General features: G+C 42.0%; 1 protein-coding gene across 1 annotated transcript in view; it reads right to left on the minus strand.

Moving 5' to 3' along the window:
- The window catches only part of AdamTS-A (ADAM metallopeptidase with thrombospondin type 1 motif A), a 752,668-nt gene that overhangs the window by 31,839 nt on the left and 694,330 nt on the right, over positions 1–26,499 (minus strand). Inside the window, exons 6-17 of the mRNA XM_071594266.1 lie at positions 13,391–13,617; positions 11,290–11,442; positions 8,606–8,758; positions 7,800–7,953; positions 6,723–6,910; positions 5,292–5,542; positions 4,863–5,042; positions 4,350–4,529; positions 3,756–3,925; positions 1,961–2,084; positions 1,448–1,580; positions 929–1,151 (exon numbers count right to left, since the gene is read on the minus strand). Coding sequence (XP_071450367.1) covers positions 929–1,151; positions 1,448–1,580; positions 1,961–2,084; positions 3,756–3,925; positions 4,350–4,529; positions 4,863–5,042; positions 5,292–5,542; positions 6,723–6,910; positions 7,800–7,953; positions 8,606–8,758; positions 11,290–11,442; positions 13,391–13,617 — 2,136 coding nt within the window. The remainder of the gene's footprint in view (positions 1–928; positions 1,152–1,447; positions 1,581–1,960; positions 2,085–3,755; positions 3,926–4,349; positions 4,530–4,862; positions 5,043–5,291; positions 5,543–6,722; positions 6,911–7,799; positions 7,954–8,605; positions 8,759–11,289; positions 11,443–13,390; positions 13,618–26,499) is intronic.

Raw genomic sequence — 26,499 nt, forward strand, 5'->3', positions numbered from 1 at the left:
AAGGAACACGCTAGGTGTCACAAAAATCAGAATAACAACTCTCTCTTCGCCAAGCATTTACTAGAATTCAACCACAACAGTGACTTTATCCCAGAGATATTACACACACTCCCAAAAGGATTAAAAATGGACGCTCTCGAGCAATTAGAGATTAGAAGGCACTTGGTGAAACCCAACATGACACTTTGTAATGAGCAATTATTCCCATACCCCTCCCCTCTCCTCTCCGAGAAACTAGCCTGGAAATGATCAAAACAATCCATCAACGCACCTGCAAGCCCCCCACCCCTCTCAAATCCTTCCAACCCTCCCTGCCCCCACTCTGTCCAGAGGGTATATATTCTTGCTCTGTCTGTTTCGCAAATTTGTACCTGATGATGCCGCAAGTCGGTGAAACGCGTTGTACCGTATAATAAAATCTGTGGAAAAGTACGAGTCTTTCTTTTTAGTATGGATGTTAAGTGCACGATTACAAATGGTGGAATAAGGTATCACATTGCTCAAATTCTCCAACACATAACGACAAAAACCTGCACTCAAAGAATCATAAATAAACACTCAAAGAAGTATGAAACAATACCGGCTTGAAATGGTAAACAATATCAGTATGTAGCAGCAGTAGTTTTAGGGGAGGCATACAACAGCTAAGGTCATTTGTGCCATTAGATGTGGATGGGAAAGGAGGAAGGGTGGACAGAAACTCAGGCCCGGCATTAGCCTACTATTAACGAAAGGCGCCTAAGGGTGAGAGGTTTAATGTCCCATCTGACTGAGATTGGGGTACCCCTGAAAAATATCTTTCGTCTCCAGGATTCGAATCCGGGTCCTCATGGTGAGAAGCCAGTACATTAACCACTGCACCATTCCGATCCCCACATCATTATGTAAACATAGTCAGGAAATATGTAAACCATGCAGTTCCACCCACCGGGCTCCACTCTGAATACTGCCAGGTGGCGCTGGGACAGAGACCCTCGCATGGAACTTCCCGTGCTGGTCTGTGAGGCAAATGACTGCAGTCAGACTCTTGAACTGTCACTTTTGATTTACCACCACTCAAGGAATGTAACTCTTGCACACAATGGATTGTTAAGGTCTTTGTTCCTTTTCCACAGCGAGCAGAGCACGGTGACTGGTGCGTTATTTTCCACCTGAGAAGCAATCAGTGATTTGCTGGCATCAACATTTGTACAATAATGAACCTCTAAAAAATCAACACAACACCTCTTAATCCTTGAATTTGAAGGGAACACACTGAGTAAGTAAAGAGACAGAAAGGTATGAAGCATCATATGAGAGACAAGGGAACAGAGAAACTGAAAACGAGAAATAATTTTGTTTGGTTTCAATATCAAATCTTTCAGTTTACAGACAACAAGTTTTCTTTCAACATACTGTTGACAACTCAAAAATACTTTCAGGGTTATATGAGAAAAATGAGGCTTACCTTAGAGTGCAGTGATTATTGCAGCGTTCTGAGTGACTTCTAGGACGATGCTGACCAATGCAGAGGTTATCATTAACTAATTCAACCTTTCCTTGTGTATCCCTGACGCAAATAGGTCTTCTATATCTTTCACCTACAAATAAGAGTTCCATTTATTCACTACGCAGAGTACTTATCTCATTTAATAATAATAAGTTTGCTTGCTTAAAATTTTAGAAGTAGTCACAATAAAGTATTTAACTCCACTGAAATCAACTAATTCATGAAACATTATGTTACCCACATTAAGAAAGATTTCTGATTAATGGAAAGTGTTCAGCTTATTTTAAATATCAAAAGACACTATTAAAAAGAAGATATGCTGTGCTTAAATAAGTGAATTCTACTTAGTAATTTACTTGATGAGAGCATTGTTTATTTTGAAATAGTTTTTGTCCATAAAAATATTTTTATCAGCAAAGCTCTTACTCTGTGAACTACTTGAAAACATTTTTCATTTTGCACTCCACCTACCTTGACAAAGGCGATTACATCTTGTCCATTCTGATCTGATTTGCCAGCGATATGTTGATTTATTATAAGGCACAATATATCGGTAATGAACATTTGGTGGATATGCCTTGTTCACTGTCAGAACCTGAACGAAAATGATTCATCAAAGAATTGCTTCAAACAATATAATATATATATATAATTATTATAATTATATATAATTATACATTATAATTATAATAATTATTCAAACGAAACTGTTACAAATTGGCAGTTTGCTAGGCGGTAACATTCAATATAACAAATGCCCAATATTAATCCCAACGGCACGTGAAACATTAGGGGTAGGGGGCCAGTTCCCTTCCCTGTGACAGCTTTGGTTTACCAGGAAGTTCTGCTACCCAAAAAAGAACATCCCTCGGAAGGAGCAGAGGGTGCCCACAGAGGCAGCAACCTAGGCCCTCCGATCTGTAGTCCAAAGCTCTACCCCCTGGACTACCATGGGCCCCAAATACATAATATAATAATTTTATTTGCCTCAGAGATCAAAATTATTTCTATTTCTTGGACAAATAATTGTTTTAAGTTTAAAAAATGTGAATGATGGGAAGTTATGACACAAGATGTCTGCATATACTGTTGAAGTTCTATGCTAGTGCCATGAGCATATAGATTCTTGCTGCTTGTGAAACAAAGACAATAAAAAATGCATCAAAGTGTGGACGGCCATTACAGAATATTGATTGATTTATTTTTATTGGTTCCTTAAACACATGAATGGAACACGTCACTGCCCGGCATATGCCTGGTGAATATGAATTGTGTGAGACTTACAGTTGGATTACAATGGCAGTTGGATTATGTAGCAAACTAATAAAAATTAGCTTTGAATCAGGGCTAAAGAACATTTATTGTCCTAAGAGAGGAATGGTAACATTTTTCTCAGAGCATCTTCACAATGACAACTCATGACCTGATTCAATTACCTATGTAACATGGAAATATGGCAAATATTTGAAAAGATTGATAATGCATTATAATAAAACAAATGAAGTGTTGCATATCGGAAATCAAATAGGCATTTGATTGTTTTCTGTCATTTTTCTTGTCTTCTCATAAATTAATATTTTCAATACATCAATCTATGTATATTATGGACACACAAATATTAATGTAGTGTAGTTAACATGTAGTGCTAATGTTAACAAATTCTAGGTTAATGGTAGTGCTCAGTAAGTATTCAAAATACAATAAACAATAGAAATAATAGAACAAATATAAATGATAAAATGTTCATGAATGATTCACTCATTGACTCGATTGAAAATAAATATGATATGATTTTTGGACCTAATACACACAGTCGGACAGATATCAGTTCTTTCTCGCAATCGAACATTAATCCTCAATTTTAAGTGTGAATTGAAAGCTCATTAGAGCCTGTTCAATCATTCATGAATTCAAAATCAATAATTTCAAATATTAATTACATAAAATGGCAAAAATAAGGCAGATAAAAAGAAAAGCAAATGAAGTGTTAGGCAAGGGTTTATTAAGTGAGTACATTACTGAATTATATTATTATTATTATGATTATTATTTTTGTATTAGAAAATATTAAATCCAGGAATTATGGAATTCCCTTCCGCATAAGCTCTTGAAAGATCCTCGGTGAAAGTTCAGGAATGCCAAAAATAGATGATATGATCTTTGTGTGTGCCGTTAGTAAATCTTTTCTGAGCCTTTCAACCACATTAAAAACTAAAATTTACTTCTTAATGTACACACTAATGGAGAATACTAAAATAAAATTTACCATCAGGGTGAGAGCCTTACTAAGAGGTTTTGTTGTATTTATTCTTTCAACCATTGTATCACCACCATTATATGAAATAGTTGTCCCTCCATACTCAATTAGTTTAATGGATGTGCTGATGCTAAAGTTTCCATTAAGTAGGTACTTCCCAGTGTCCGGATCCACAAGGGCTGTAAAGGAAAATTAGCACACAAGGGTTTCAACAAAGCATGGACCATTGTACCAAGTTTCCAATTACAAATCCTAGTTCACCAAAAACACATTTCCTGAATAACGATGAACTTGGACAATAGTGTCTTATGTGTGCCTAAGGTGCAAAAACAATTTAAACTGAGAAGATTGAAAATGCCTTTTCATACTTTGAAGAATGGAATATTCAACAATTGGGATACAATTTCTGAACAAAAATGAATATTTATTTTAAAATACCTTGTATATTTAAACTATATATCAACTGAAATTTATTTTTACTGGTAAGGACTGAGAAAATTGTTATCCAGAATTATCAGTGTACCCTCCAAAAATGTCCTTTTCCAATGCTTCATTTTAATTATACCATCATTAAAAACTAATTTGAAGATAACATATACATACCCAGATAATTCTTATCTCTGTCAGATTCCCTGTAACAATTTTCCCTGATGTCTACATTTGATGCTCCAGCTGGTATCTTAATAACCATACGGTAATCATATGTGTAGGCTTCAGTGTATTTCCCTTCCATCACTCTGCATGTTGTATTATCTCCTCCACATTTTCCACAAATATCAACACCTGCAACATTGGGAAAAATCCAATATTCAAATTCACCGACTGCACATACCAACTGAAAATCAGCAGACCAAGAGCCAAGCTTAGTCGAGGAGATTCATCTCAGAAAAGGTGATCATTATTACGTTTAATTTACACCAAAGCAAATGAAATTTCTGGATGTCTCTCGAATGTTGACATTTAAACAACCTGCGGCATGAAATTAGATTTCCGTGGCCGTCTTTTTTACCTAATTAACCTTGCGACTTGTGGAGAGACAGGGTATCTTTGCAGAGGGCAAAGACTAAGGTACTTACATACACGGGAAGAGTTGCTGCTTCAAATGGCTCACCTTACCTAAAGGTCTTACAGCATTGATGGTGTGACTACAGTCAGCAGTGGTGCAAATGCCATTGACACAGATGTCATACGTCTCCGGGTTACAAGGAGTACCATCCTTCACTTTATCCTCTATCTTGTAGTATGCATTGGAGTGGGCCACCTGACAGAAGAGCTTACACTGCTCTTGAGGAATAACTAAAAATGAAAGAAAATTAAATCTAGATCAATCTTTGCGGTTAATCCTTTTAATGATTGCCAATTTGCAAGCATTTTGCAGTAGCATTATCTTTGAAAGCTCAACGTTAGGTGCAAAATTTTACCCAGAGAATGAAGAGATGACCACTTTCAAGAATACAAATAAGTGAATGACAGTGACAGAAGACGTGCAACTGCAAGGCAAAAACTGAAAGAGAGCCTTAAAACAAGGTGACACTCTCTACTTACTTCCGTCATACCTCGGGATCCACTTCACATCGGCTGGAAGCCCTGGAATGCTGAAATTGTTATTGTTGAAATTTGTACACTGGACTTCACGAAAGTCTCTAGATCCCGGAGGGCATTCATTCTTGCGACAAGACTTGTACCGAACCCTGTCGCCAACACAGTACTTGCCACCATTTGCTGGAGTTGGTGACGAACAAGACCTTTCTGACTTTTTCACTCCCCCACCACAAGTCCGAGAGCATGAGCTCCACCTGAAAGTTGGAAAAAAAGAGTGGATTAACTTCAGGCACACTCATTTACTCTCCATCTCAACAGTTCCCCAATTGTGAAAAAGAGTAATTCTTTCCAAAAGATGATCATGTATAATGAGATCGCATGTCTATCAAGCAAGATTTGCAAATAATGCCAAAGATCATTAGAAAAATGAGAGTTTGAGAGATATGGTTCATACAACCATCATCGATACAGAGCAAGCGCTAAATGTTGCTTGCAGATTCTATTGGCCAATGAAATTATCATACAATCAAATACTTATATTTGCATAAACATGGTCAACAGGTTGACGCGCCTTCATTTTTCAAAACCATGGTTTCTTACACCTAAATAGAAAATAATGGGCAAACTCCGGTAATGATCGACTATTATGGATGGATTAAAAGGGAAAAGGAAAGGAGGTGACTGTCCCCGAGTTTTTGATAACTCATCACCGAGTGATGATTTCCCCCTTCCAGCACATCTACTCCTCCCCCTTTCCAACTGGAAAAATTTTCCATATCCAGTATAATACTTTCTCTGAGTAATTTTCTTTTTTATGGCCAATGGTTAGATATAACTTTTCATTGTAATTATATCGCATGACTCAGCTCAATTGAAAGTTTTTCTTTGTGCCTCAGAAAGGTGAAATGAAGGAATACTAATGAAATTGCCTTCTCTTATGGTTGATCTTACAGATAAATAGTTTTTTAACAAGGTATGTCTTTTTATCTCTGGGAGGAATGGCTTTTCACAGTCATCCTATTGAGGAGAATGAACTGGCAGTGATAGTTGGTCTCTATGTTGGCCACATTCAAAAGGTCAAAAAGAAAATAAATTCTGGAAATCTCTTTTTTCCATTGAAACCGCCAAACAAATCATTGCAATCAAACCAGTCCTCTATCCTTCAATATGCAAGAGGAGTGTTAAAATCTGATTTGAATTTAAAAATTACCAGTTCCCTTCTTTCTTCCCTCTGACTGTCACTAGTCCTTAATAACAGGTCCAGCCAAGGCTAACAATGGAACCTGCAATCATTACACGTGCCCAAGAGATGTCCCAACACCGAGGTCATTTCATTTACAACTCAACGTGAATCATAAAGCAAGAGCAAAGTTTCATGCTGCATTAATTCACTCCTCCAAGCAGTCTATTTGACCATCCAGGGCCTCCTCTCACCTCTGCCAAGGTCCCCAGCCTCCGTCAATGGGCATGAGGGCACTCCTGTTTTGAGCGACACATTTTCCCTTCTGGCACCAGAGCCCGGAGCCGCACGATGTGCCGTCGGCCCATGGCATGTGTTGAGTCCGGCAGCCTTCCTTTTCCTCCCCGAGGGCAGTGTTACACCACAGTCTACTGCACACTGGCTGCAACACAAAGTATGCCAATAAACAATTGGGAAGGAACACAATGGACTGAATCATTGATCAAACTGAAAGTGCAGCTGGGTTGAAATGTTTTTCCCTTTGATTCAGCCAGTGCATTTGCATGCAGGGCTAATTAACTTTAAGAAACCCTGAAGATGTTTTCTTTTCCTTTATTACTAGTACAATGAATTTCAATCAAGTTTTAACATTCTTGTTCCATATGTAAAGCTAATTATGGATGGCTGAAATATCTTCAGTCTTGAATTGGCAAGTCCAAGATAAACTTTTTTGTAACATTTTTTATTGCTAACAAGTGTTCCAGTACTTGAATTACCTCTCGATGAGTTTAAAGGTTAAAAAAAAAGAAGAATGAGCAGATAGGTCTTTGTATATTTCCCCTTTTGTTTAACAACACCATTATTTTGAATTTCATGGAGAATGCTGAGACCTCACCAAGTTGGGAAAGCATGCAGTAGATGTGAAGGGGTGTATGTCTTAAATTTGGCTGTAACTAGATTCCTGAAACTAGGCAAACATTTGATATTTTATGTAATACATAGCTTAGAAGAACTGCATTACGCGTAAAATAAAGTGGAGAGATAATGATTATACTACTCGCACAGCCTATATCAAACTTCTTTTCTCAGCGGGTGTTTCACCCAATGGATCAATTGCAAGGGCCACTTGGGTCAAGATGCAAATGCAAAAGGGTTGCTGCACAATAAGAGAGGGCAACGGGCAGTGAAAGAGTCAGAGGAGGTATTGAGTAAACGCCTGGATGGAGGTCTGATTTACATCAGAGAAAAGTAGACAAAACAAGAGGACTGCACAGACACAGTAATATTCTGAAAATTAGTTCCGAGCACTCGCTCTCATTACTCCAACTTACCATGTACGAGCATATTTTTGAACCAGCACCAAACACGAACTCGCACTGCCTGTCCTCCGTGAAATTCTCCCCAGGCAGCTTCTCTTCATTGTTGTTCATTTGCCTGTTCTTGTCTTCTGTTGGAGGGTCCAGCAGGCATTGCCCACGTCCAGTCCTTATAAAACATTCAAGAGGGAATGAATCCAAAGGTCAAGCAACTCTGACCACACTTGCGGAATGGAATGGAATCAGGAAGGACCAAAAGAAAACACAAAGCCAAGAGCATGCCGGCCAACAATCAGAAAAATTAATCTAAAAAAATTGATGCTATTCGCATCAGTTCAACAGCATTTGGAACAGAGTATCAACGAAAGGTATTGCTCATAGCCAAGAACAGAAATCGGGAGGGTATTTCAAGTCAAGATAACATTTTAAGACCCTTTCTCTCACATGAAAGGCTAATCTATAATGCTGCCACACCGGTTATATATTGATGCATATATGTATACATTATGAATATATACAAAAGAATTACAACAGTAAATGGATACCCATGAGTGAATCAGGAAATGTTCCACACTTGGAAAAAAATCACAGGAGCTATGTATGCTTACCTTAATGGATGAAATTGTAACAAAATATGACATTTACATTACACATCAAAGAGAAAAAGATAGATGAGACACCTCCAGAATTACCCCAGCATCCAAACACAATATATAAGAAAGGTATTGATTACAAACCAAATGTTGTGATTCCTCCAGAACACATCATTACCTGAATGTAATAAAAGAGCACTGAGAATAGAATGAATGCATCATACTCACTCCAAAAAATCGGTCAGATAGTGTCTGCTACAGTTGGACCAAGACCAGGGATGGGTATTATGGTCCAGCATTCTAGACATGACATTGTGCACCTGCGTATTCCCCAGGAACCGCTTGCATCTGAGGTTGTCGTCGTCATGGGGCATGTTGAGTCTTCACAAAGGAGAAAAGTAAAATATACATATAATGCCAAGTAGAACAGCAGGTTAGCATTTTCAAAACCAAATGGAGAAATTTATCCATTTGAATATTTAAATGAACTCATATGAACATATTGAAAAGAGTAATGGGGTAATAAAGCAAAGATTACTTTTATTGTCTTACCCTGACGAGGGAATTGATAACATGGATGTTGATTACTGATGTTAAAAAATGACCATCCAAAATGTTGAAATGAAGCATGGTTTTGCATGGTGTATAAAAATGGGCACTTAAGCAAGATGATAGGCGCCGAGAGGAGTCGCATGAGATGTGGGTGTGGATCAATCAATCAATACGGTCCAATGAGAGAATTAAGAAGTGCTGGGCTTGTAGGGGGAGGAGAGGGGATTTATGGGAGAAATCAAAAAGAGGCAGGAAAGGTAGAGAGCATTTTTATTGGTGATGTGATATTGAAGACTGTGGTGAAGGTGAGAAAGCTAAGCAAACAAGATATCATGAGGAAAAGGATTCAATTATGCAGGGTCGAAGAACACTTAATGTAATGTGGGTTGTCGGAGGTTGCCTTGATGGACTAAGTTGAGGAATGTAGTGATTTTTCGTCTGTGGCCAATCAAAAACCACCTAAAATGGCAGACTTCCAAATATTAATGCAAAGAACCTTGCACACTTTATTCCAATATATTGTCACAAATATGACTCATGTATATGGTTCAAAATTAATCTTCTGCGAAAGAGATGGCACATTGTACAGTAACGGAAATGTATATCAGAGTGCCTTCATTATAAATATAAAACAGAAATGTGTGTGGCATTCAATGGAATGACATATTAATATCGAGAGGTGCCTATCATCCTGTTAGCCATCATTGGTGCGTACAGTGGATATATTTCGATTTCATCGAGACACTCAGGAGATAAAAGAGTAAATTTAATTTTCGAGCTATATCAATTCGAAAAATTTTGGCCACTATTTCCCCGAATTTTGCGATTGGAAATTTTGACATGACGAAGTGGGATGCTTTCCACTGTATTATTTTATCGATGTAAGTCCGAAGCGAAGCGGCTTGGTGCGTTGGCAGTGGGGTAATGTCCTCGTTTGCCAACACAAAGGTGGCGGGTTCGATCATCGTTAATAGTCCGATGCAAAAGCCAAAATGTGCTGTTTTTTTCGGATTAATGAAAAAATAAAAAAAGAAGCCCTGTTTAAGGATCCCAAATCAAACTCAACGCTCATTCAAAGTGAGGTATAAACAACGCGGAACTTTCCTCAACTTTCCTCATACGAATATTTCCTCAATATTCGTTCGACAAACCTTGATTTCCGACTGCGCAAATGTATCTAACATGCCTTCTCCACGTAGGGCCTCATTGCTGTGAGACTATTTTGCTTTTCAATGGAAAACGCCGAGTATTTTACGTGATGGGTCATGCACATTTCAGCTGATCATTGCAAACTTATCAAATTGGGGGGGGGCACTGAGTGGTAACGCAGGAGACGGTGGGAACGCGTGTTAAATTGTTCATATAGGTACGTACGCGCGTGGGACGGTGGTTGAATAGAGAGGGATAATGGAAACACAAGGTGCAACCGCTGGATCTAAATGCCTTGGCTAGGGGAGAGGGAGGGTAGGGGAGGAAGAAAAGGGCATAGGGACGAATGGGGGCGGGGGGAGGGAGGTTTGGAGAAGGAAGGGATGGCCGGGGGAGGTCTAGGGCAGGACTCAAGCGACTGGTAATGACGAGCCCTCGTCATTACCAGTCGCTTGACTGGGGGACTCTCGTGTATAAAATACAGAGCAAAGTGATCGAATTCAAAAGAGCAGCCCCCTCTTATCTGAAGGCACCATTCCGGGAAGCCACCTCGACAGTTTTAGGGCATAACTAGCCAAAACTGCTTGGTACGTTGTCGTAGCTGAGCGTCATGTTTCGTAAAGAAAATTATTGTAATTTAGAATTTCTCAGCGTCCAATCAGGGGGAGGGGAAGGTCATTGCTATTGCCGCATACAACGACGCCGCATTAGTTTTAAATATTAAAATTCCTAATGTTGGAAAACATTTTGTAAACGAACACGCGGGTAATTCATGAATATATACTGCACATCGCATTATTCCCCCTCCCCACAAATCTCCAGAAATATTACACATTCGCAGGGTTCGTTTTCGCAAGCGTATGGCGAACTGAAATTATTCGGTCTGATCTCTAATTTTGAAAGAAAGACTTTTTGGAGGGCTTGTAAATCGACTTGCAGCTTTGAAAAACGGGCCCTGGTAGTTCTGAACGAGAAGCATAAATGGCGATTATGATACGAGAATCGGTCAACCGAAAGCTTCAAATAATCGAACAATAATAAATAACATTTAATTGATAAAAGGAGAATAGCGAACTATTTGGTATCGCATGTGAAAAGTGTGGACTCCCCGTTGCAACAGGCCAATAAAAAAGCCAGTATTAGGATCAGCAAGGTCGTAGGTCAAATGCAGTCACAGTCCGGGGAGCCAAGCGGGACTTCTTAATACTCACACGTGTCCCAGTTCGTGCGCGATGGTGAAGGCGGCGCTCAACCCGTTGTCCTGGATAATGGCGCAGGAGGAGTAGTGGTCGCACATTGTGCCCAGCTCGGCCAATCCCAGGGTGTCGCATTTGTTGAGCGTCGGGTTGCGGCAAATGTTCTCCCTGCAAAATGAGTCAAGATGGATGAGGAAAAACCCACGAGGGTGAATTGAATTTCCCTCAACGCGTTCCAGTCAGCAAAAGGTAAGCAACGGAAATATTGGACGAGGAACAATTATGATGATATCGGAAGATTTACGGAATTAAAAAAATGCAAGGACCAAATTAAATACCGATTTGCTTTGATTATTATTTATGGTTTATTTATGATAAATATTCAAAGAAATATTGCGTTAAGCAAGGTTAAGGAATATTTACAAAGAGTCGATTTGGACGACCTTCACCAGAAATGTTAATGAGAGGATAGCAAAAACCTTATGATTTGAGGCGCAGTTTTGTACTATTCGGAAACTTGAAAGTTAAGGCTATACATGTGGGTTTGGAAAAATTATTTAAAAAAAAAGGGTCGGTAGAAGCACGGGAAAATACAAACGAAGAATCACAAGGCATAACGGGAGTATGAGAGAGGGTTTTTGGGAGAAATTAGAAGAATAAATGCAGGAGATTACGTGGAGCGTCAATGGAATGCTAAGATAGTGAGATTAAGAGTGGAGAATGTTTGGTAAGCGAGGCAGAGAGAAGAAAATAGCTAAAGCTTCAAGTGTACATATTGAAATGAAAAGAGGGTAATAAGAGGGAGATTCGCCAGAAGTTTAAAAAAAATGGGTAGAGGAGATTATGAGTTTTAAGATGGATAAACGTAAGTAGTTAGATAAGGAAGATAGATGAACGCATAACTAGCAAGTTAGAAAGCCGGGCAAGCGACGAAGGCACCAACGGAGGAGGACTGGAAGTATGACAAATAGAACAAGGAAATAATGGAAGGAAAATATGTACAGAGATTTATTTGAAGGTGTCACCTCGGAAAATAAAATCATAAATAAATAAGACACACCAAATCCTTACACAAAATTAAATAGCACTGTAACCCATCCTTTGGGCCGAGAGAGGGAGAGAAAGGCAACGTAGATTTGGAGGCTTTCGAGATGTGGGTTCGAGGAAACCAAGATGGACTGAGAAATTCTAAGAAACTGTGGGAAATTCCGCAGTGGTAATTTTTTATGAGAGTCGTCCTTTAAATTCGCAATACAATGCAATAGTATCTACGAGTAACTAATCTTTCCCCTTAGACCGGGATCCCGATCAAGGTGAATGAATAGTAGCACTTAGAAATGGTTGCATTGTCTGGACAGGAGGGACAAGGTAAACATGGTGGGAGAAGAGGGCATCGGTGCCGGGGAAATTCGAAGATGGCAGAATAAGTAAGTGGAATGATTGCATATACATAAGTAGCGGGATGCTGAAGACTGTGATTGAAGGGAGGAAGGCGGGTAAGCAAAGTGGAGCAAGGAAGAGAATGGGTTCTTATTTAGCATGGAGGCAAATGCGAAGGTAGGAAGAATTGCAGAGGTAATTAATGCACAGCAAAAGAAGAGGAATTTACGCGAGTCACGCAGTGCAATAATAACTGCTAGGGGCCGTCCAAAAACCAACCCTTAAGAGGCAACTGCATGTTATGATGAAGAAAATAAAAAAAATGAAGAAGTTAACCACAGCAGATAGAAATACATCATGAAGACGAATCACTAGATGCAAACCATATCTATACTCTAAGTTGGACTGATAGCCAACCATGTGATAAAAGCGAAGGCGCCACGAGGTAGACCAAAGGTCAAATACGCTATGTCTAGTAAAGTGGAATGACCTATGAGGGCGTGGCACTAATAAGTACGCAGCTGTCACTAGAAAGGGGGAGAAAGAGTGAAAGTGGGGGGGGGGAGCTTTATAATCAACCAATCTCCGGATTGAAATACTGATACTGAAGATGGCACTTTGGACATATTCAAGAATTCACGGACGGCGTGCCATTGCCTCTCTCACACTGGCACCGTCCAATCTGACCCCCACAGATCGGAGGGAATGGGGGGGGGGGCCCAATGGCACAGCTCACCTCGTGAGGAGCAGGGCGGTGTCGTGGTGCTGAGGGGAATTGTCGTCGTAGTGGTTCATTTTGTGCTGCCACGAGCAGAAGTTGCGCAGCATGTCCGTGGCGGAGGTGCCGTGGGTGTGGGACCCCCTGGACGGCGGACTGGAGAAGTCCTCGTTGGCCTGGATCAAGTTGACCACCGCCACCGTCACCGGGTTTCCGATGCTCGCGTCCTTGTAGATGAGAGACACCTGTTGCGTGGAAACGAGGACTGGGTCAAAGAGGATTCACCACGAACATTCTGTTCAGGGATGTGATTTTAGTAAACATTTAGATATATCAGTACACTGCAAGCCACAGCTTAAGTGTATGGCAGGGGGTGAACACATACCAGACTAATCTTTAATGTCACTGATTAAAGATATCGGATATGTACGTAGAAGAAAGCAAATTTAGAAATACGATCAAATTAGTGGCATGTTGTTACAATTGACCAACCGCTGATAAGAAAACTAAACTGTTTGAGGTGAATCCAGTATACATTAATGGTTCGAATCAATGCCAAATTATATTTAACTAATTTAGACAAAAGTTGGACTTAAGGTCTTTACCGATTACCGATTCCGCATTTCACCGATACGCCTTGTTCATGCATTAAAAATACACTACTGTTCCATCTTCCTCCGTTCCTGTCTCATGAGAGCAGACGATTGCTATGGCCTTCCATTCTCGAGCCAACCACGGGCGCAATTCATCATTAACATGGCAACAAGCAGCTAGGGAACAGTACGTCCTTCATTTACGACACCCTGGCGCCCAACGCTGATCCAGACTGACCTTATTTTGCAGTCACCCACCATTGGAGTAAACTGACACAGATAGTGGCTCCTGAATCAATCGCCACGAACGCTGCAGAATCCGAATGTTCCAGCGCAGATCTGTGTACGTTATCACTATCGATGAATGTCGCTGATAAAGACCAATGGCAAGAGAAGCATGGGAAGGGTTGGAAGCAGGAATTGAAAGCAGGTCCACGCAGGGGAACTGATCATGTCAGATTTGCGGGTGATCAAGCTTTCCTTATTTAGCCAGCTAGCAAAGAGATCGCAATCATTGCTGAGTGTACTAAAGACCAGTTATGATAACACACAAGTATTAGAATGTATGGCAAGAAAATTAATGTACATATCGGGTCACGGTAGTCCAGAAGGTAGAGCGTTGGACTACTGGCCGGAGGGTCCCGGGTTCGATTCCCGGGCAAGTCTCTGGGCACCTGCAGATTCACCCAAGGTATGTAATTTTTCGGGTACCAGATCTTCCTGGGAAACCATAACCGGCACAGGGGAAGGAACTGGCCCCCCTACCCTGATGTGTGAATTTCACACGCCCTCGGGGTTAGAACTGGGTGAACTCTACCATCACCTACCATACCGACCTTCATTCTGATTACTAAGTTTATGGTTTTTTATTGAGGGTCTCAAGAAATGAGGAGCCCAAAGTAAAAATTAAAGTTGGATGCCATAAACTAAGTACGCCGAATATTTTATCATAGTGCAAGCCTGAAGACCTGCGCAGCTTTGTAAAGAAGGTGTTACGTTTATCATTATGGGTTCGACGCTATGCTACCCGAAAATATTAGGCCAGTAACATAAAACAGTACCTCGGTAATTTAAAGGTTCTGATGAATACACTGCCTATTTTTCAAAGTTGAATTTAATTGTTTTTCTCTCTGATGAATGCGAATTTCCATCACTAAGCCCATTATTACCTTAATCGCTAATATTTGGTTGCATTTCTGTGGCGAGATTTAGCACGAATCGGGTTTAATGTGTATACTTGCAGGCGCCCTTATCATCAGATGGGTCTCTTGTTGGCCATTTGTCTTTAGGCCAGTTGTCAATAGGAATAAATCTTCGTGATACTCACTATCGATGTGTGTACAGGGAGTAATAAATTATTCTTCTCAATTGGAAAGTATTTTACTCAAGGTGGCTAACGACATCGAACGAAAATTTTCATTCAGTAGAGAAGATAAGGAAGGACTATGACAAGGACCTTGAGTAAAGGTGTAAGTCGTAGAAATTAGGATATGGAGAGTAATTTTGAGCGGCTCGGAAACTTGGTCTTGATTTGATGTGAATGGCGCGGGGGCATCGGAAGCGAGGTTCCATCGCTTCGCGAGTGCGGCCCACGGTGACCGGACGGCATGAGAGCCCCCCCACCCCTGATGGCTGTCCACCCTCCTCATGCCCGTGGAGACCCGCGATGGTAGAGCTATGGACCGCCGAGAGCAGCGGGACATGCCTCATGGAGCGCGCACCGCACCCCTCTGCATTCCTGTTCGCCCACGCGCAATTGCGAGGAGCACCCACCCCCGACAGCGAGGCCCACGGACGCCGGGCGGTCGTTCCACGCCGCCCTCTGGCCGGGGGAGGGGCGGTCATCGCACGCTCCAGCCCAGTCGGTACGTACACTCGTTTCCGTTTAGCTGTAAGGGTACTCAATGACGATTTCCACAACTCAGAACGTTCCCAAACGGATTTAATATTATTTTTTCCCAACTCTCTCGGTATCCGCGGACACCCCGTATTTGCAAAACCACAGCCACCCTCAACAAATACCTTGACAATCTACACAATGCACTCTACAAACGCGGTTACCCAGAGAAGCTCCTACAAAATAAATTCCACCGCTCCACCCGACCATACACACCACCTAAAAATAACACCACATCTGACGCAGGACTTTGTACCACCTATTTCCCCGGATCCCACAGACTGAAAAGCTTTCTGAAAGAACTGTTTCCTATTTTACACGACAATGACGCGACCTCATCCTTACTAATCCAATGCCCATCTCTCGCAAACAGACGACTCGCCAATCTCAAAAAGCTTCTGAGATCCACCAACCCTTTGGCGCCCTCCCATGACAAATTTCCTCATATTTCCCCTACTTGCAACCGCCCCCGATGTAAAACAAGTCTACTTATCAGATCTGCTCCCCTCTCCCCACATCCCCTCATTGCCCCCTCACCACGTTCCCACGCTAATTGCCTCTCAAAAAACATTATTTATCTTTTGTCATGCAAAAATTGCACTTCCTTTTACATAGGCGAATGCATTACCCCCTTATCCATTCGAATGAATAATCACCGGTACTCGTTTAGTTCTGCCTCACTCTCTTCTCTTCCTATCCCTTCACGCGCAAATTCCCACAACCTTTCATTCGACCAGTGTTTCTCCCTCACCATCCAGCAATCCCTACCCGATTCAGCCACCAATATACTAGAGGTGAGAACTCGAGAATCCGCCTACATATTAGCTTTTCCATCTTTTGAACTTCCTACCCTTAACCGCTATATTTAATTCCCTTCCCAAAATACCCTCCGCCTCCTTCCCCAGACTGAATGGTTCATCAAAACCCTGGCCTAAGACGGTAGAATACTGCTAACAAATAGAACGTAAAGTAGAAAATCGGAAAATGTTTAATGTTCGACCCGTTGAGAGTAAATGTTTGCCCCAAGTTGTGCGTGGAATTTACCCTCAAATAAGCCGCCGCTCAAAAAAAATTAAAAGTCGAGGGTACGCGAGTGTATTCATGAACGACATGAATAAATAGGTTCATATAAGCTACTAGGTCCTCAGACGGCCAGTACTGGCTGATGGTGAAACTCCGCGAGAATGTCACATAGCTTCATTATGCCAGTTATACTAGTTTTCAGGCTAATACGAGGGTGGTCTGAAAAGCTTCCGACCTAACAAAGATACAAGACATTTTTTTCCGAAATTTTCTCGCCAAGCGATGTCCATTCCCCAATACGGTCAGGGAGCAATATCAGCCTCCCGTGTTATATGGCCAATTCCAGAAGCAGCCTATGGACCTGGAACCTAGTGCTCCTACATGATGACAGCAAATAAGTAAATCCAGTTAAATATCTGATTTTAAGTAATAAATAATTCTTAAATATGAATAAGAAAGAATTACGTATTTTTTATCAAAACTGCGTTGCACTACATTCTCTACACTACGCCACAGCACATGTCTCGCTCATTCATGACCAAAGCAGTTATCAGCGAGGAAGGACAAAAATAAAAAAAATACTTAGGATTACGATGAAAGCATTGCGATCATTTGCGACGGTAGTTTGAATCATTGCTTTGACTAGATCGGCAGCATTCGAAAGGTTTCTTTTCCGGTTACTGCAAAATGAATGAAGTTAGGATGCCTCAGCTTAACCTTCCTCTTACTCGCAAAACTCATGTTTTACTAGTGATTATTCTAACCCCATAACCATCGCACTGAATTTACAATGCTTGCAACCGCTTGTACGACGGACAAGCTTGAACAACCGCCGCAGTAACTGGCTCCGTGAATTTGCCACCGACTTTCATTCGTACCTCCAGTTCTTCCCATGCATCTTAAACCATGGTGTGCACCTTAAACGTGGATTTAGGCCGGGAGCCACTCGAGACACGAAGAGAACAAGCGAGACTCTGACTTTCAGAAAGGTTCAGAACAAACGCGTTTCGTGATGACACAAGGAATTGTAACGGCCCCACACTACTTTGGTGGATCAGGCCACAAAGATCAAATAAGGGAGAACGATTCCTGTACAGATAGACACAAATACTCATTCTTTCCCTGAACAATCAGGAATCATAATAGTAAGATACCGAAGTCAATTTAGAAATATTAAAAACATATAATTTACAAGTCGGAACAAAATTAAACATTGCAAAGGCATCAGGTATATTTGTAGGTGAATGTGCATGTTAGTTGGTAGTTTGTGTGTTTGCATGTGAGCGAGTTGTACGGGATTTTGCATGGATGGATACACTATTTTGTTTGTGGACTGTATAAATTTGTGGCTATTGCATGCGGCGTTTTCTCTTAATTAAGGGTGGTGCCCTAACACCCCCCGCCACACGCCCTTGCGGCGGCTTGCGGGGTATTAAGTCGATGTAGATGTCCTTCACGTCCAAGAAATTCATATTTTACTGAATACTATATAATCACTCGCACCATTAGAGAAACTACGGCCACTCATTGTGCTGAAGTGTCGAAACTAGAAATCCATTTTATTCTTATTCAAGGGTTTTGCACCCATCTTATTCACAGCTTGTGCGTTAAATTTCCGAGTGTGACTCGGACTGAGCTCGAAGGAATACCGAAATAAATATGACGGCATTCACAATAACTGCAGCGATAGAGTGACAAATGCACCAGGAATATCATTTCCACTGACACCGTTTTCTTAGTATTCCGCTCCCTTTATCACGGAAAGACCCTTGGGAACCCATGCGACGGGCTACCATTTACCAAGGCCGTGTGTGGCGGAGAAGTGCTGAGCTGATCGCCTTCGCAGCCCTTTCTCATTTGCTTAGGCCGCCGCAGAAATGCTTCCCCATCGTATTCAGACGCAAAAAGAAAAACACTTCATTGACAAAAGCACATTGTGTACCAGCAGCAGGAAGGGCTGCCGCCGGCAATGTCGAGGTGGACACATTCCCACGGCCGTCTCCGCTCGCGAGTGGGAATGTTTGGGAGTTTTCTCTTATGCAAGCTCTCCTCACGTCATCAGCATTCTGCACATGGGAAAGCGGGGAGCAATTTAATTCTCGAACTTGATGACGCTGAAGGGTGGACCGGGACGAACACTTTTGCCGCCCGAGAGCGCGGACCCTCGCTCCTCTCTTCGTTTTGCAATTTCGTCATCGATCGAGCGAGGAAGCGGGAAATCGTCCCTGTGTTGTTTCAGCCGACGTCTGAGTGACGCAACTGAGAGCGCGATTGTTGCTCTACATAACAATATAGACACACACATATTGCGAATTCCTCTCGTCACTAGGTTTGCCTACAAAATCACAATAATCAACCCGGAGGTCGGTTTGATAGGTGAACTCACCGATTTTTTATATTCTAAAGATTGAGACTTCAAGTTTCAAATGCCTGGTGTCTGCATGAATTTCACACAAATGACACCTCAAGACGACTAGTACGTTTAAATCCGGGTAGTAGAGGAGTTTTATTGGAGGCGACCGACAGCTGAGGTTATTTGCGCCATTAGGAATGGACGGGAATGAATGAAGGGTGGCGAGAAACCCGGCGTCGGCACTACCCTATCGACTTCTCCTCTACAGACACGATCATCATTCGAGATATATACAATTTTGTACTCATTGATTCGATAATTCTTTTGATTTCTCAATTTTCCACTCTATATTTGATGAAACATCACTCCTAGCTAAGCAGTTACCTACTACAATCATCCCACTCATGTAAATTTAATCCTGAGATTCCACACTACGAAAATAGGGGCAAAAGACTTCATATTTTAGAGCAACTTGAAATTGCAAAATTAAGCATGAATATTCCTTTAAATGGCAATATTTTTTTATAAACCACTCTCCTCTCCTCAGTATCCCATTTCCACAGCAAACAGTGAAACTACCTCTCTCCTATTGACTCCACCCTACGCGTATTTCCCATCCAACCACCCCCTACCCTCCACTCTCAGTATGTGTCGAACAACCCTTCCCTGACAATGTCCTACTTACAATCACTTATGCCTCATCCCCCAACCTCCCTCCATCCCTTCCATGTCTCCTTCCCGCATAACCTTTCTTTATTCTTCCCTCCTTCCCACCGCCGGGACACCAGCTACATGCCACCGTCCTCTCAAATAATGACCACAAGCACTTCTCTCCCCCCTCTCCCTCTTTTTACCTCTCCATTTCTTTAGTTTCTCTGTTTCTTTGGGTTTTCCACATTTCCCCTCTTTGTCCCCACCTACCTCACTCTTTTCTCCCCCACCCCCTTCCTCAAACAGGGATAAATATGATGCATCACAATTTGAAATTGTTTGTTTCGATCAACTGAAACACGTTATACAGGGTTCGTCCGGAAAATAAGTGTACTGAGCTCAGGAAAAAAAATTTATTACACTTTTACATATCTTAAGCTAATATTCCTCAAAATAGGACCCTTGTGAGTCGATACACTTGTTCCAGCGGCGTTCCCATTCCTGGAACGCTCCCGCGAAGGCATCATCGGGAACCTCTCGAAGACACGTCGTCACGGCCTCTTTGACGGCGTCCAAAGTCCCGTATCGCGTTCCTTTCAAACTCCTCTTTATCTTCGGGAACAGAAAGAAGTCCGGTGGTGCCAAGTCCGGGCTGTAGGGCGGGTGCGGCAGCGTTGCCACGCCGTGCTTGGCCAAGAAGTCCGACACGACAAGCGCGGTGTGAGACGGCGCATTGTCGTGATGCAGCCGCCAGATGTTTTTGATTGCTGGCCTCTCGTGCACTATTGTTTTTGGCACATTACACTGCTCTGCTATCATCCGAGCACTAAGACGACGATCAGAGTTCTGTACATCGCGAACTTTTCGCACATTTTCGTCGGTGAGTGTCGTTGATGGGCGTCCAGGCCGTGGTTCGTCGTCGACCTCTTCTCTGCCCTCCACGAACATCTTGTGCCACCGAAAGATCATGTTTCTGGACATGGCTGACTCCCCGTAAGCCTGGTTAATCATACCGACAGTTTCGGTAGACGATTTCCCAAGCTTTACCGCAAATTTGATGGAATAACGCTGCTCCAAAAACTTCGGCATCGCGTTCCGTGACGTGGGGCGAGCGTGGAGGTTCGCGTTAACAGAGCTCCTCACTACACCACAGCTCAGAGCCGACTGCCTTTTTCAGCGTCGCTTGCCAACATACCCCCCTCCAATCGCAGCCCGTCAGAGCGGTGCTGGGCGCGCCTGGAGCGGCGGGAAAAAATCAGTACACTTATTTTCCGGACGAACCCTGTACGTTAAAAATAAATCTGTGGAAAAGTGCAAATTTGTTTTCTCAAAGTGACGAACTTCCACTACATCTTGCCTTAATCTGTTGAATATATTCTATTTAACTATGTTTAAATCATTGTATTCCTTTCCTATAATTTCGATACATTTTGATTGACACGCTTTTAAGAATTGCTGATAGGATAATTGCATTAATCATCCCTCTAAATCACCGCATTATAGTCAGTGCAACACTCCTCCTGTTCTATATTTTCAACATATTATATTATTATACTATTGTATTAATAGCAGCATTGGTTGGATTATTTGAAGTACTGACAATATCGCTTTCAACCTGTAATATCTTGAATTCTATGCTGCCATATTTTCATCACTGCATTATCCATTATCTACATTTTCGATACTCATCGATTTATATATTTTGATAATCATCGAATTTTTTGTTTCTGGGCGATTCTGCAGTAATGCGAATAGCAATGCATACACAATAACCTTTGACTTTTCAATGGCTGAGCAAACATCTTCTTCAGAGAGAAATGGATCAAATAAAAGTCTCTCTTCAAACCAACGGTGTGAATTGTTGCTGAAATTGTTTGCTCAACTGGTTTACTGTTTTTTGGGGAACTATAATTATGAAGATCATTTTCAGAGGCAATGTGAAAATTAAAAGGTTAACACTCTTCTTTAAGATTTAGCACAAAAAGGATTTCTCCGTTTTACTTTTCATACCATTCCTCTTCATTATTATAATTGTTTCAAGGTTAAGCATTTAAATCTTAAAGGTCCAATGAACGCATAAACATTTGGTGAGTAACTCCTTTCAGCTGTACACACGATGCCTTTCATGATAATCCAGATCATTGGTCATTGAGAGGATTCCAATGAAAAAAGAAGAGGATTTTCACGATCACTTCATTAATATTAAAATTAAGATTTTTTCACTCTGGAATTCTTATTCTTCCATGAATCCCCTTTGTTCTGGGTTTTATTTACTTGTCTTTAGTATATCTCACGTAAACCCCAAGTACTATCATACTATTCCAAATTAAATTCGTATTCAGCCAGTAAAGAGTCATTAGAATGCTCACATGAACTTGGAAATTAAATACTACAGTATCAATAAATGCCAACCTGCATTCATATCCAGATCGCCATTACTGCACCTAATGATTTCTCGAAGTGCAGAATTTATCGATCATTCCAAGAGCATAAACGCAAGATAGCCAGAATAACCGACAAATATCGCAGTAAAACATATCAAAGAACACAGAGAAGTGTTTTCAACGCCTCAATATTTACCATCTCCGGATTTTTACGTGAAACAATAAACGAATCGTGCTTTCTTCGTGGGGCGAACCAGTCATTTCATCGCACGCCGTAAACCGAGCTTATCTTCAAGTAATCTTCGGGATGGCAAGGCCTTATATCATTTTTACGATACCCGCCTTTTATAGCGAGATTCAATTTTTCGCCGGCCCACTCGGATGGCGCGCCGAGCGGATGGGTGAAGGCGACTGACAGTTGGAAGGGGGGCGGGGGGAGAGAGGCGGAAAGGGAGGGAGGAGGAAGGGGGGTGGAACAGGGAAATGAACCCTTAGCGCCAACACGCTGAATGCTCACCGGAGTCGAGGGACGGCTGTCCACTTCAGAAGAGAATTTCCATTCGCACCGCGGAGGAAAAGCCGAGCGGGAAGACCCCAGACCCACCCTCCACCCAACAGCAGTTATCAGGGGCTTTCTCTGGAAAGGACACTTTTGACCTCCGCTTCTTCTCTCCATCCTTTATGCCATGACTTTGAATCGGCACGGGATGCAAGGGACATTACAGGGGTCCTAAATTCTTCAGAACAATTTCTGCAGTGGACACATGTCATCAAGTGGACGGAAGGAAGCAAACAGAGGGCGTGGGACATGGAGAGGGGGTGGTCGGCCTTAGGCCTTTAGGTATTCAAAGGAGGCGTAATAATATGCAGGGCATATTGAACGGCTGTGGAATTAGATTGTGATAGCGAGGATAATGTGGGCAAGCGAGACGGCGAGGGAAGACGGGGGGGGGGAGGGGGAATGGAAGAGACTAGAGGAATGTTTGACTGATTAAAGGTAGGCAGAAAAAACGGGGCAGAATATAAAAAGGGTTCAGAGCACGAGTCAGGGTAGTAAGCTTTTCGTGAGGTGGGGCTCAGAAGATTAGCAGTGCCCATGAAAACCCCACTTGATCAGAAGACTAGCACTGATTATGATTATTATAAGGTAATCTACAGGTTAAGGTAGGTTTTTGGATGGACACAACTACCAAATAAAGATTTTGTGACTCCTAACAAAACATTACCCTAAATTCTACTCTGCATCAACTCCCTCTTCATCTTTAAGTACTTCCTTCCTCCCTTCATCCCATCCAACATCCCTATCCTGTTCCTGCCCTTTCCTCGTTTGCCTAACATTCTCCCCTCAATTACAGTCTTCAACATCCCACTGCCGGCCAATACCCCCTTCATCCACTTTTCCTGCCTCCATAGGATTTCTCCCAACCAACCCCTGTCCTCGCCCACCATACCAAGCACTTCCTCATTTGTTTTCTTCTCTGTCCATTTTACCTTCTCCATTCTTCTCAACCATCACATTTCAAAAGCCTCCAGTCTACGTCTATCCTCCTGTTTCAATGACCAGGTTTCTGCGCTGTACATAGCTACGCTCCATATCAAAGTTTTTACGAGTCTTTTCTTAACATCCTTACTCAACGTCCCCGTCATCAACTCCCTCCTCCTTGTGAAAGCCTCCTTGGCTGGGCCAATTCTTCACCTTACGTCCCTACTACTTTGGCCGTGTTGGTCCAAAACACTCCCGAGATACGTTAACTGTTACACCTGCTCTAGTTTTTGCCCTCCGATTCTAATGTTAAGCTTAGCCGTCATCTTTCTGGAAAATCGCATAACCCTTTTATTTATAATGACTCTCGTCCCATATCTATCGCACTGAATTTCCAATTCACTCAGCAATGCTTGCAACCCCTTGGCTGACTGACAAACTGAAGCTTGGTCATCAGCGAACCTAATTGATTTTACGAATTCCCCGCCCATGTGCAGGTTGCGGATTAGTCTCCTTTCCCTCCAATCTATTCCTGTTTTCTCAATACACTCATTAGTTTATTCCAATTAACTCGATCAAACAAGTTTTAGAAATCTACGAAACAGGCAAATACACGTCCATATTGTATTCTATATTCCTCTCGATTTTGATAAATCATCATTTAAATTGCTGCGTCTGTCATGAGTTTATATTTTTTCACCCTAAGTTTTACATTTCTCATAATAATTTGAGAGTAGCAACGCCTAGAATCGCAAGATGTTTTATGCGGTTTATATTACTCCTACTAAACGCATTTTGTCAAGCACTGAGGTCTCTGATACATGTTGCTCAAATAATTTCACAATTATTTCGAATTTCGTCCCGTAGCCACCGTCATATACATTTATTCTGGGAATTTGATCACGGCTGAACCAAGAAAGCCAAACCCCCTCTGCAGGGAGGCTTAGTTCCACGGTTTCACCGCACCCACTCATACCCACATTGGGGTCGACTCACTGTCGTTGGTTTTGTACAAGCGCGCGGATTCAGTCCGAGAGAAAATACGATAGCGCCTAACGCACAACCGCTGAGCGAAGCAGAACTCGTGCTCCCACGCTCAAACGCCGTTCAAATCTTGCCTGGATTGCCTCAGGGGCGATTGCATTATAATATGTAGCATTTTATGAATCGCACATTTAATAACACAACTATATTATTTCTCTAAGAGCACCGTTCCCAGACATTAATTTGATACATTTAAAAGAAACACACAATAGAAATTTTTTCTGGGATAAAATACGAGATTTTAATGAAAAGCATCGGTAAAAATTTTTTCGTGTCCGTGAAAGTCTGAATTCAAACCGTCGATTAAGTGTGCGCACGATCGTTTTGGCATTGATAAGATGACAGTGCACATTAAATTGCCCATATCACTGAAAATATGGCGCCGCGAAAGATATGCGCTAAACTCGTCCCGAAGTTCTCGACGGAAGGCCAAAAGAGCGAAGTCGGGCGTGTGCTTGCGAAGTCCTTCTGCAACGACATCTTGACGATTCCTCAACCCCCTTACACTCCCGACTTAGCACAAAAATACTATTTCCTATTCCCAACAGTGTAATCCTCCCTCATGGTGGTGTCCACCACGGGATCCTAATTACCGTTAAAGAAACGGACACGCGTTCCTCGTAGGCCCTTCTGCCTACCAGGGAGCCTTCGAGTTTGGAAAAAACCGCTCTGGAAAAAGAGCGCCCACGCTCTCGAGTGAAGTACTGATTGAAGAATTTTGAATAATTTTAGCGAGATATGAAATAAATCTAGTTTACCGAAAATGTTCCCGGTACATTTTATGCAAACCATGTACGACCATACGACCCGCTTTCTAGCTTTCAAAATTGCCTTCATCGGAAAGAAAATCTCTTTTTACTGACACAAAAACCACGCTGGATACGAAATACACAAGTAGTCTGACGCTTATTTCCACCTTTATATACTTCCGATTAAAATATGTATCAACTCATAAGTATTAAATATTTTTACCACATATTATTACCCACCCAGATGAAGCCTCAGTCCCTCCCTATGTCTGTGTCCAACTAGCAATAAGACCTTCGGAAAATGTAATGATTTCATTTTTATCCAATGGAATCAATGACCCTACGACTCCACCCACCACCGTATGCTACCCTAGGACATAACTGCGAGTCTCCACCGCATCAGTATTGAATGGCACTTGTATTTTATGGTCCAACTGCATTAATGAACTGTTCGAAGGCTTGTTTCAATTCTTCATCGCCATCTATGAATTATTCAAAACGGGGGACGCCATTGGCGGCGGTGGGCCACCCGAGGGACTAAAGGGGGAGGAGAAAGGAAGGGAGTGGGGAGGGGGGGGGGTGAGAGGGTGGACTCCGAGGGATAACGGGCCGCGTGCACACGTCTTCGAATGGAAGCAATGATTTCGGAAAAGGAATTACGTACCGCACACCTCCTTAAGTTCTTAACTCCGCCATTCATCCCTTTCCAATAATCGCCCCAAATGAAACAAGCGTCCAAATTTGGAACCCAGTGTCCTCCAAGTAGGAATAATTAACAGATGAGACCATGTTTCAGAACTCCAAAGCATGTGAGGACCTTACAATAATTTTTCGAACTAAATGTCCCGGCCCAAATTCGTAAAAGTACTCTAAAAGCTTACTCATGGACAATGCCTCTCAAAGTACATCCCTTGAGGGTCGACACACTTTTGCCAGCTGCTTTACCACGA

This window comes from Hetaerina americana, unplaced genomic scaffold (assembly GCF_022747635.1).
Source record: "Hetaerina americana unplaced genomic scaffold, ioHetAmer1.1.p SCAF_6, whole genome shotgun sequence".
Taxonomy (NCBI): Eukaryota; Metazoa; Arthropoda; class Insecta; order Odonata; family Calopterygidae; genus Hetaerina; species Hetaerina americana.